At 39.8% G+C, this 12,540-nt stretch overlaps 1 protein-coding gene across 7 annotated transcripts in view; it reads right to left on the bottom strand.

Annotated features, from left to right (window-relative positions):
* Positions 1-12,540, bottom strand: part of PPP4R4 (protein phosphatase 4 regulatory subunit 4) — a 134,028-nt gene that overhangs the window by 22,487 nt on the left and 99,001 nt on the right. For all 7 annotated transcript variants that reach the window (XM_090033932.1, XM_090033930.1, XM_090033934.1 and 4 more), the window contains 6 exons: positions 12,302-12,421; positions 8,441-8,518; positions 6,002-6,085; positions 3,681-3,863; positions 2,003-2,108; positions 1,031-1,178 (listed from right to left, as the gene is read on the bottom strand). In XM_090033932.1, coding sequence (XP_089890058.1) covers positions 1,031-1,178; positions 2,003-2,108; positions 3,681-3,863; positions 6,002-6,085; positions 8,441-8,518; positions 12,302-12,421 — 719 coding nt within the window. The remainder of the gene's footprint in view (positions 1-1,030; positions 1,179-2,002; positions 2,109-3,680; positions 3,864-6,001; positions 6,086-8,440; positions 8,519-12,301; positions 12,422-12,540) is intronic.

Here is a 12,540-nt window from a genome sequence, read left to right as displayed (position 1 = left end):
ATTGAAAACAGAATTCAAGATCATCCCTGATAGATAAGTGAAATCCTACTGCACTTCAGATGCTCTAATATTTAAGGTGCTTACCTGAGACAATCATATTATATGCCGAATAAAGCTGGTTGACATGATAGTGAAAAGTGAAATATTATATCTATTTAACATAATATTACAGAACATGTAAAATACTTTGAAGCATGTTTTTATTTATTTGTAGCTGTTTAATATTCTCTCTGTAACTGTCTCTACTACTTCTTGTAACAGCTCACTACAGTGTATACATATGACTGAAACTAGACAGCATCGAAACACGGCTGCACTAAGTACATCTAATAAACTTACTTGCTCATCTGTTATTATTTTCTATCTTATTCCTTAGGCATTTTAACAGGTTCTCTTTTGCTGCAATTTGTACCTTAAGCAAAGGCTTTCAAATGAGCTGTCCACAATGACTCAGGTTTTCTTATTTTTTATCATCATCAATGTAAGAGTAATTTAAAAACCAGTAATATTTATGAGTTCGTATTATTCCTTCCAATGTGCATTATATTACATTTGTCAACTCTAATTGCATCCATCATCATGTTGCCACTTACCAGTGTTTTATCCTCTTTAATTAAACAATTTTGTCAGCCACTAATTTTGCCATGGCAAAATTCACCTTTTTACCCAGATAAAATACACAACAAAGACTCATATATGGAATCTGGAGCCACTTCACTCTGAACCTTTTACCATGTTGACAACTGATATGTTATTCCACACAATTACCACCCCACAGGCTAGCCCTGCACTACTCATGTGGCTTGCAAGATCAAATGGCTGGGCATCACTGACCTAGTATACTAAATAGCCATGACTTTCCTTTACAGGAGCATGCTTTGGAGTCTGTAATGCTTTAAAATCCATGGAAGTCTTAGCTTTGTTACTCAACACAATTAGAGAAGCCATTTCAAATTGCATTCATGTATGCCATGAAAATAAGACAGTTGCTCTTTTCCCATATAAGATATTTGTGCAATTGGTACAATACCTCACATTTGCTACTGGATCATGTGTAAGCTCAAGCACAGGTAGAAAGAAGTATTTACAAAAGAATGATTTGGAAAATAGTTCCATAATGAATTCACAGGTATCTAAAAAACGAAGTCTATTCCAGTAACTTTTCCCTTGGCCCAGTTCTGGAAAACAAAAAAACAATAAGTGAAAGCATTACAAAAGATTATCTGTAAAGTTTTCGATCTAAGCTAGATTAATTTCTGAGAGTCTGAGAAAGTGATTTTATGGATCATTACAAAGTGAACAAATCTGTCACAAGCCCTGTTATAACCAAACTATCTCAAATCCAGTCTCTAAACTGGCACCTGGACAACTGTTAGGTCAATGAGTATTCAACTCCAATGGGGCCAGGATTTTACCCTCTAAGTTTGATTAGCCAATGTAAATGTGGAAACTACTAACACAGCTGGTATATGAAACAGAGCTTCACATGCATTTCAGGCCATGTGCCACATACCACAAGCTAGTTTCAAACAATATCATTAATAAGGTGCCTTCATCCTTCTAAACTACTTTTGAGGGTCTACAATACAGATCAGAAAGCCTTAGGCTGCTGCTTTTAAATTATTTAAATCCTCTATAAATTATTCATTTGAGAACTTGAGATTCATCACTCTTTAAATTGAAGCCTCTAGCATTCTACTTTCCGAGAGCAACCATACTTTGCATAAAGTTGCAGCTTCAGCAATGAAAATATTGGATCCAAGCAGCGTGGACTGCATGATCTTTCAGTAGATTACAAATCGCCTGCAAAGTCTCAGTTGAGTATGTTCCCAGAAATTTTCAATATATTTTGAGTAATGCCTGGTCACAAAATTGATGGTCCTGTATTCCAAGTACTGTCCTCTCATGGATGATACGGGATATAGTATAACTTTAAAAATAATCCACTTTTCATTCAAATATTATTTGCCTTTCAAATAATCAAGAGAAAATGACAACTTACGTTCAATTAATTTCTGAATAACCTCATGCCTCTGTTCCTGTTTGCGATTATAGCGTAAGTAAACACACAGAGTACGAGCAGCTGCTTTTTGAACAGGTAGCACATTCTTAAAAGAAAAAGGAAATACAGTTAAACATCTTGAGTCAACTATAGGTATTTCTGAAAATACCATCATCTGCAATGACAGAAAAATAAGTGGGAGGCAAGGAATTTGTTGCAATATGTTTAACTGGACCAACTGTATAGGTGGAAGAAATACTGGCCAAGGTTTTGGGCAAAAGGCACCCTTCAAGTTGCTTTGTGCCCAATAACTTTTCCAACATCTCTCCCATCTACACAGTTGGTCCACTGAAATACAGCACAAAAACCCCCTTTGTCCCTCACACATTTTCTGGACCACCATAGCTATAACAACACTCCACACCACTAGAAATAGGGGCACAATTTTTTTAAGCCACTGGAAAGCTTGCCATTCTCACTTTAGGACTGAAATGACCAAACATTAAGTAGTCATTCCAGGCAAACAAAATACAGTCACACATGGTAAAGCAAATCAAGAAAAGTAAGCAACCACAGAATCTCTGACAAGCCTAAGCGATTTAGGCTTCTAAGTCCAATTTTCAAAGGAGAAGTAAAGCCCAGGTCTGCAAAAAACATATAGTGCCTTACTTCTGTTGATTTTCAGTGGAGTCAGGTACCTTGATGCTTTTTCAGAATCTGGGTCTTAAGCATCTTTGACACTTGAATCTCCCTGATTATTTCTGCAAATAAGACTTGTGCACAATTGTCATCTGAACAGTTTTGAAACTCTTGGCATATATGCTCAGGCTTACCTCTCATTAGGCTTTTTCTGAATGTGTGATGTTTAGCATTTGGCTTTATTTTCTTTCTTGTTCCCTTGCAACATATTCCACAATGTGGAATCTACATTATTTTTTTTCATTCTAAGATGAACAGCTGTTATGCATGCAGTTGAAATTCTTTGATGTCCACTCAGAGAAAGTACACTTACAAACAGATTCTTTTAAAATTATACTGCTTTGTAATTCAAACTGTTATCCCTTTTCAAACTTCTGGCAGTCACACAATATTTTTCAAACAGAGCTGGTTGAAAAATTTTTGGTCCCTTACCATTTCAGATCATGTTCTCCTGTTTTAAAAGTCTGAGGGTAGAAACAGACATCAGCTAAACCCCCACAGCTGATCCGCATGACTGGATAAAGCATGAATTGCCTGTTGTCCCACACTGAGCAGGAGTCCAGTGCGGGACAATAAGCAGTGTGTTCCCCTTGCCTGGGAATTCCTTGCATCAATCACTGATCTGCACATCCTTGCCAGAACTTGTGCTAACCTGTGCCTCATATGAAGGTGCGGATCAGTGCAGATCCTGGTGAGGAGACACAGGAGCCAGAGAATCCCTGGCATCCCATGCCTCCACAGCAGAACCCACACTGAAGCACAGGACCTGGCACAGGTCCTACCATGGACACAAGGGCTCCGGGAATTTCCCAGGTCCTGTATCAGATATTATATGGATTTGAAATAGAAGACAATTGATATTGTGTGTACATATATGTACACACACTACATGTGTATGTGCACACACTATATTTATATTACATTAGTCATTCTGAAGCATCAAAAACAAATATGAAAACAAAATGAGCTTGAGGCTCACATTTGTCATAATGATTGTCAACATTCTGTGCAGAAAACGGTAATAAATCTGATCACTCGATATGATATGAGGCAGGCATGCATATTTTTGTAGTAACTTCTCATGAGTTCTCCACTTTAAAGAGGTTGCTGCTCTCTGTTCTGCTGTTGTTAGCGCTGGAATCAAGTCAGGGACAGTCAATAACTAAAATATAAAATAGAAATATTAGAAGAATTTAAAATCCTAAGTCACCAAGACACATAAATAATTGAAGCCTAAAATGAATTATACAAATCATGAAAACACAGGGCTGGAAAGAACCCCAGGTTCTCTTGGTAATATCTTTTATTGGACCAACTATATAAATAGCAGAGATGTCAGATGAACTATCGAGCACAAGGTTCCTTGCTGAAGTCTGAGAAAGGAGGAGACACAGCCTAAGCTAAATGCCAGGTAAAACAATGATGTTGGTTTAACTGCATTACATAAAAACAGAGAGAGGTGGTTAGCCATGTTAATGTGGAGTCAGGCAGAAGGCCAGGCAGGGTGGCACTTTAGAGACTAATCAGTTGATAGGCATAAGCTTTCATAGGCAGCAGCCTACTTCAACAGATGCTAAAACTCATATGCTTTGAAATTCATCAGTTTCACAGAATCTGTTAAGTACGCTATCACTTTAAAGCAGATACTTCTTTGCACCAGTTATTCTCAAAGGCGGCATTCTGTCCTACCTAATTAAAAATAGTTGAAAGTAGAAGCAGGCTTTAAAACTGTGAAGCAGAGACAAGTTACAGTTTTACACTATTTCCCAAGCCTTTCTATATTCTAAGAAACATCAGTCCAGTTGAGTTCCCAAGCCACAAGGAGGGCAGGATAGTTACTTCTCTTGTCTTGCATTACTCTTGCTATGTGAATTTACAGTTTTAAAAAGTGACTTATTTATGAGTTTCTATTTATGTAAAATATATTCATCCATTCATGGTCTTAGGTAGCCTCTGCCACTAGATTACAAATGTGCCCCAAAATATCAATAAATTTTCCTTCAAAACACTCTGTGAGGGGTTCCCCATTCTATGAATGAGGAATCTCAACCCTCAAAAGATTAAATTAATCATATAAGGTGGTCTTCTTACCTGGTTGGTCAGATGGGCAGTCTGCTGGCAGTCCAGCTAGTGGCCCCAATCAAGCACCTACAGTGGGAGGGGCAGCAGACACCATCTGATGCCACTAGGGGAGGAGGCGGCCCCAACCCAGCCCTACAAAGGGGAAGGGGACATGGCCTGGCCTCACCAGGGTAGGGAGGAAGGGGTGCATAACCTGGTTCCAACCCATTACATGGGGCTTGGGAATTTAGCAATGGGGAAGTGTGGCTGTATTAATGGCCACTGCTCCCCTACTGCCAAATTCTTTAACCTGTGGGGAGCCCCACATGCCAGATGGGATGGCTCCACGGGCTGCACTGGGACCATGGGCCACAGGCTAAGCACCCCTGATCTAATGCAGTGGTCCTCAACTGTTTTGGACTTGAGGCAACCCTCCATAAACTTTTGTGAATTGAGTGACACTCAATTTTAAAACCTAAAACCTAATGTACATATTACAGTGCTTACCTCCTTGCAGAGAGGCTGGGCAGTGAGGGTGGGGAATCATCCAGGCATGGGAAAGTCTAAGCCTGTGTTTATCTACTTATCTGCTCACATATCGTGGCTTACCCTTCAAAGGATCTGGTAAGCACCCCAGAGTGCCCCAGCAGCCTGGCTGAGAATCACCGGTCACAGAGTAGGGTCAGTGGTAAAACAAGAAACTGGACCCAAGTGTCCCAAGTCCTGGCTCAATGATGTGAAAAGCAAGAACCACCCTTTCACCTAAAAGCAGTTGTTTAAAAATGGCAGTTGTGTGCTGTCTTACTCATGTGCATACATAAATATCCATTAGACATAAAGCTACTCTCTGAGCATGAAACCAAGTGTTCCAAGATGCACGCACAACTATTGTTCAAATTAGTGACTTTGAAAATGTGATCCATTTTGTAAACAATGTTGTATTTAAGACAAAAGGTAAGAAGTTTCTATTTTGTAGTGGACATAAAGGCTTTCAAATTTCTCTCTCTCTCAGAAAACATACATACAGGACTACGTTCCAGACCTGCACTACATATACAAGGAGGGAAAGAAGAGAGAGCAAGAGTAATTAAACAAATAAAAATGGCAGGTTTCAGATTTAGCATAAAAAGATCTGTTCCTGTGCCCTTGTACAGTCTATACATAGACTTTGGGATTCAATTGTGTATTGCATATGTAAAATAATTTTACTATTAGCCCCATTTATATTTAGATACTCACCTTGCTTTCTGATCCACTGTTTTCTCCAACAGTAGTCATAAGTTCAAGGATTTCAGGAAGGTGACCTATTAGTGCATCTAATACCTATTTGAAAAAATGCAAGGTAAATCATGTTTGTACATTCACCTGGCCTGGTCTTTCTCTCACACAATTAAAAGCTAGTATGTCTCTACTGACTCCGTGCTGTTACTGCTACATTACACCAGTGTATATGCAAGGAGAATCAAGTCCACTTTTTTGTTTGTAATGATGAAATTAAAGTTCATGGGCAATATTATATATAAAATGGCTGGAGTTTCAAATTCAGAAAAATAAAACTATAACCTAGAATTCTACCTACATTATGGTCAGAATGTTATTCAGAATACAAGATATTTAAACAGTATTTTCCTCATGAAGCCCTGCATTTCATAGTTTTGTAAGAATTTCAAATACAAAAAAGGATGACTACTTACTTGAATACAAGATGAGGTCCCCCTGTTTAACACGGGGAAAGAGCCCCTTGTATTCAATTCAAGTGCAAGGCACCAGGAGGGGGAGGCAGCTGTTGCAGCTGACTCAAGGTTGGTGTTGGAGCCAAAGCTGATGCCTGCTCCTTCCCACCTCTGCCTCCCCCCACATCAACACCCCAATCTCCCCATTTCCCCCCTGCCTACCTCCTTTTACTGAATCGCTACCCTTCAGTTCTGGCAGGGCTCTGGACTCTCTCCAGCCAGCTACAAAGCATAGTTGTTCTGGCCTCAGTCTGTCCTGGTAGCAGCAGTGGCAGGGGCAGCAGCTCTGATCTAGGCTCTGGCTCCAGAACTTGGCTAGAGGTGCTGCTGCCAGAACAACTGTGCCCTCCCCTTCCTACACCCTCCCCTCCGCCAATAGATCAGCCACACACTCTCCACGAGTGCCACTCTGATCCCTCTTCCTTACTTAATATGCTGCTCTGTTTTCTGTCCTGTGCTCCCTGCCTGATATGGTGCTCTGTTTTCTACTCCCTGTCCTATCTGTCACTGTGCTATCTGTCCCCTCCCCAAGTCTGCTGCATGCCATGCACAGAAATTGCCTGTGCCACTTGTGGTACCCATGCCTAGACTAAAATATTACACAACAAAGTAACCAGTATGGAAAGCCTGGGACATCTAAAAACTAAAACTACAAAGATCCTATTACGTGTACTACAGGGACGAATCCTAAATCAGGTCTAGACATCTTCATCTCCATCTCCATAGTCCAACTCCAACTTCTGTTACACAGTTAACCATAAATGCAACTGTTGGGACTGAGACACTCTTTTGGGTGCCCAACTTAACATGCCATGAAAGCCTGATTTTTTTATGTTATAAGCACCTTCTTTGGAAAAAGTCAGATGCTTTTCAGATATGTCAACCTAGATACTCAAAAATTGAGACTCCTCCTCCCCCCAAAAATCACCACCTAGTTTTCAAATTGTGACTCAGGGTCCTACATAAAACCTGAGCCTAGATGCTGAAATAAATCCAAAGAAGTCAATAGCACTTCCTGCTCACCACTGAGAACTGAAATTATTTAAGCACCTTACCAGACCAGGACCCAATCCATCATTTTTTTCTCCCTGTAATCATTTGTCCACTTCAATATAAAACCATGTCTCATGACATTCCTGCAATATGGTTAGAGTTTGCCTGTATATAAAGCCTACGACAATAAAAACCTTAGATGATTTGCCTGAAGCTTCCAAGCTCTATTCCAAGTACTGCTCGGAACACAATGTCTTTAACCACTGATATATAAAAATTAAATTTCTCTGGGTAAAAGGGAGATTTTAAGTGAAACAACTCCACCCTCTTGGATCTTAACACTGATCCATTGCTTGTGTGGGAGCAGGGTACACGCTATAAGTCTCCACACACACTATACATCCCAAAGCAGAACTTTTTAAAATGAAATTCTGATAAACCTGATAAAACAGGGTGGCTTACTTAATTTAAATATTATAGGTTTTCTCTACTCTATTTCAATGATCAGCCCCTTCAAAAGTATCAAGATAATGTTCAAAGAGTATGAGGTATGCCAAAACTACATCCTTGGCACTCCTGGGCTATAACATTCTCAAACCACTGACTCCCATTTTTGCATGGGAGGGGCAGCAGCGCGCTGTGGCATTGCAGGATAGCGGATGGCAGCAGCCACTGCTGGCTGACCAGAAATTCTGGTTAATGGCATTTCTGGTTAGTTAAATGCCAGGTAACAGAGATTTTATTGTACACACATACAGGAGCAGTTAGAGCAGGATGACCTATGCGTGACACCTCCGATTAACACCAAGGACGTAGCACAGAAATAATTATGTGAAACAGAAGTAAAAGATAGCGATCATTTCATGTATTTATTATCATAATGCATTACATTATATTGGCCTTAAGCATCAATATAAACAAATGAAGGGAAGAGCAAATAAGAGTATGTTACCTCCAGTGACTCATCCTGTAATAGCGTTATTAGTTCTTTGTGTATTGCATACACACCCGAATTTAAAATCTTAGCAACCTAAAAAACCAGGATGCACAAACAAAAACATACTTCAGTCTGAAGGAACCATAGCAGTTAAATAAGGTATATTTTAACAAGGTTGGAATACAAGACAAGGATGAAAGGCAAATCTCTACTGGCAACAAACAAGGAGTTATGTACTTTCTTACTGTTAGCCTAAAACACTGCTTATATAAGTAGTATATAAAAATGAACACCCAAGCTATTGTCTAATTGCAAAATATACCATTGAGATTGGATTAACAAGGGCTTTTTCTAATTTCTGAGTTCCAAAAATATTTTTAAAAGATACCACTGAAGATACCCAGAAAAAAAGTTTCCTATACATTGTCACTATCAGTGGAATAGTCAGCCTGCTGACTTGAAATAAAAGTCAGTTTAAAGTGAACTGCAATCCTGAGGCAGGCCTCTCTGACTTTTGCTGCTGGAGCTTCCCACTGCTCAATCTACATCTGTGAACCTTTTTTATTAGAATTCATAAATCATATATAGTTTTGTGAAAAGCCTGATGCCAATGTCTAAACAATTAATACTGTACTGTAGAATAAGGTTCTGCAAAATGGCACCATTCCATTTTGACTTGTGTTTTGACAGAACAGCGCTCCATTTCGAATTCTGTTTATATTCGAACCCACTGTTCTGTTCTGTTTCATCTAAACAGTTTCGCCATTTCAACGCTGTTTTGACGTTTCATCCATTGGCTATAATGAGGAAGTTCAAAACAGCCTATAAACTTGGTCATTTCTTGCCTGCTTTGTACTAAACTTGCAGGATTGGCAGACCCTTCTGAGGGCATGAAGCATGTGAAGTTACAAGGAGAGAGCTGCAGGGAGTTTGGGGAAACTGCACCCCAAAGTCGTGAAAGCAAAACTCATGTCACGTGTATGTGTTAAGCCACAGTGGGGTCAAAACTTGCAGGTGTGAGCGCCCCTGTGGAGGCCACAAAGCCTGTGAAGTTTCAAGGAGATAGGTGCAGGGGTTTGCAGAAAACTGTACCTCAGGCTGTGGACAAGCAAAACTTGTGACATCTGTGAAATGCTAAGGCACAGCAGGATGAAAGCTGCAGGCCTGCTAGTCCTTGCTGTAGCCACAAAGCCTGCCAGCTGTTAAGGAGACAGGTGCAGGAATTCTGGGTTCTGGGGCTCTGCACCTCTGGCTGCAGGCAGGCAAAACTCGTGACACGGGTGGATGACAGTGTGTGTGTGTGTTCAGGTGTGCCCTTCCTGGAGCTGCACAACATAGCAACGTGCCCCTGTGAGGCCGCCTCCTCCCCTACAGCAGGTTGTGGTTCAGGAAGCACTGCAAGACATCCATTCAGTTCTAGGGGAGATTATCGGATCTTTGGTGTAAAATAATGTAATATTGAGAACAGGGGATTGACCTGATGGTGTTATTGACTACCCTGAAACTGTACAGAGATGTATCCAATAAGGATACGTGTATATACCAATATGCAGATAGTGTGTGTATAAAATACACACCATCATTAACACAGTGATCCTGTTACTATCTCTCTGTCTCTATACATGGGGATAGTGATATAGATATTCATGTATCCTCCTTGCATATAACCATATACTAGTGCCTGTAGTTAGTACATATATAACAGGTACAAGCACTAGGTCACGAGTTTTGCCTGTCAGCAGCTAGGGGGGCAGGACCCCAGAACCCAGAATCCCTGCACCTATCTCCTTAACAGCTGGCAGGCTTTTTGGCCGCAGCAGGGACTAGCAGGCCTGCAGCTTTCATCCTGCTGCGCCTTAGCGCACACAGTAATCACCCATGTCACAAGTTTTGCTTGTCCACAGCTTGAGGTACAGTTTCCCGCAAACCCCTGGACCTTGAAACTCTGCAGGCTTTGTGGCCTCTGCAGGGGCTTGCATGCTTGCAGTTTTGACCCCACTGTGGCTTAAGACATACACGTGACATGAGTTTTGCTTTCAAGATTTTGGGGTGCAGTTTCCCTGAACCCCCTGCAGCTATCTCCTTGTAACTTCGCAGGCTTTATTTCTTTAGAAGGGTCTACCATTCCTGCAAGTTTCATCCAAATCAGGCGAGAAATGACAAAAGGTAAAGGTTGTTTTGAGCTTCCCTATTATAGCTTATGGGGGAAATGTCGAAACAGTGTGGGAACGGCAAAACGTTTCAACTTGTCTCGTTTTGTTTCAAGGCTGTTTTGACAATACCCGTTTCATTTCAATTTCACTATTTCAATCTCAAAATGAGTCAAAAGCGCGTCGAAACAAAACTGGCGGCGAAATTTCACACAGCCCTACTGTAAAATAACAATGCAAGAGAAAAGCCACAATGGATCTGACATCTTAGCCATATATGTTATATCACAGCTTCCTTCAAAGATTGGACTTTGATTCATAGTCAGACCAAGCATTTAACTCCAGCTAAGAAGAAGGTTATTTACTTCTTCTAGGAAAAAGTTACACAGAATTCATCAAATATATGCCCAACTTGCAGTAACACCATAAATTACTTATAGCTGGCTGACCTACCTATATTTGATTATTTATGGTGGCAATACAAGAACTTAACCAAAACTGAATATACACAACATTTTAGTAAAATTTCACCAGTTCCATTTACAGAACTAAAACAATTTTGTTGGCTATATTCAATCATCATTTTAAAATCATATTGGAGTTAAAACATTCATATAGGATTTTGCTGAATTATAGTTCTATGTATAAAAAGACAACTGCTAGCTTGGATTATTTCTTGTTAAAGCAACACTGTGAAAACAAGAGAATAAGATACTGTGGTAGAATCTAAAGTAAAACCAAAGTAACATTTTCAACAAGGATAAGAATACAATTGTCCCTGAATAAGTTATACCTAAATCACAACTGTCCCTGAATAAGTTATACCTAAATTTAACCTGAAATAAAAATATCCCAGAATCAGCATACATACACACCGTCCTTCTAATCAGAATTTTAGTGAGCAGCTGAATGCCATGACGCTTTTCTGCCATGGATTCAATCATATAGTCTTGGGATACCTGTACAGGTATACTTCACAATATCCTGGGATAAGCTATTACCGCCTGTTATCCAGGAAAGTTTCTTACACTTTATCCTGGGGATAAATGTGACATCTGTTTGCAGCCCACATAACTTACACCCTCAGACTCATTTGGCCATCAGTAAAATGGTGATTACAGCAGCTAACTCCTGGGTTGGCCTGAGACGCATGTTTACAGTAAAGAATGTTGAGCTCATCTGGATGAATCCCCAATATGCAGATTTTTTTAAAGGAAAAAAAAAAGTCAGGAATATTTACAAGACTATAAACAGATGCATATAATAAAACAATACAGCAGCTACCTGAATCCAAATGATTAAAATGCACATACTTCTTTCATTTCTATACAGTTTTAGATCTTGGCATCCTAAATTCAATGTTTAGCTTAGGCCAGTGCTTACAGATATTTTGGCCATTCTGCCAGTTAGTGCCATATCCCATACAGCTCTAGAGAAAGGCATCAGCATTAGGCCAGAAGCAGCAGCATCTTTTCCCCATCCTTGTCTCCTTCACTTCCCACTCTTCTCCTTGTATTTATCTAATCTTCAACCAAGTATTTGTATCCCATATTACAAAAAAGAAAAAGAAACCAAATAATACAAACACTTCTCTTGATCTCAGTTATTTTTAACTAAGCTAAAATACCAAAAATGAGAACTTAGGCAGAGTACCATTAAAGAAATGTAATATAAAAAAAAGCCAACTCATAACTGCAGTATTAACAAAGAAACTTTCTGGACTTACTTCATAGAAGCCAACAGCCATAGTATATCTGACTGGCACTTCAGGGTCATGACAAAGACAGAAGAACGTGGAGTATAGTTCCAAATGGAAATTTTTTGGATCCACAAAAACAATCATTGCCTATGGAACAAAAATATGTAATCTTTAACCCAAATGGATTAATAAGCCAAACTGTTTGGGACTTCAGCTAGCTCAGGGATAACTTCTCACCTACGTCCATGCTGTGACCCACATGCATG

This window comes from Crocodylus siamensis, chromosome 2 (assembly GCF_052110815.1).
Source record: "Crocodylus siamensis isolate JL-2025a chromosome 2, ASM5211081v1, whole genome shotgun sequence".
Classification (NCBI taxonomy): Eukaryota; Metazoa; Chordata; order Crocodylia; family Crocodylidae; genus Crocodylus; species Crocodylus siamensis.
This window is presented reverse-complemented; position numbering and strand designations above follow the sequence as displayed.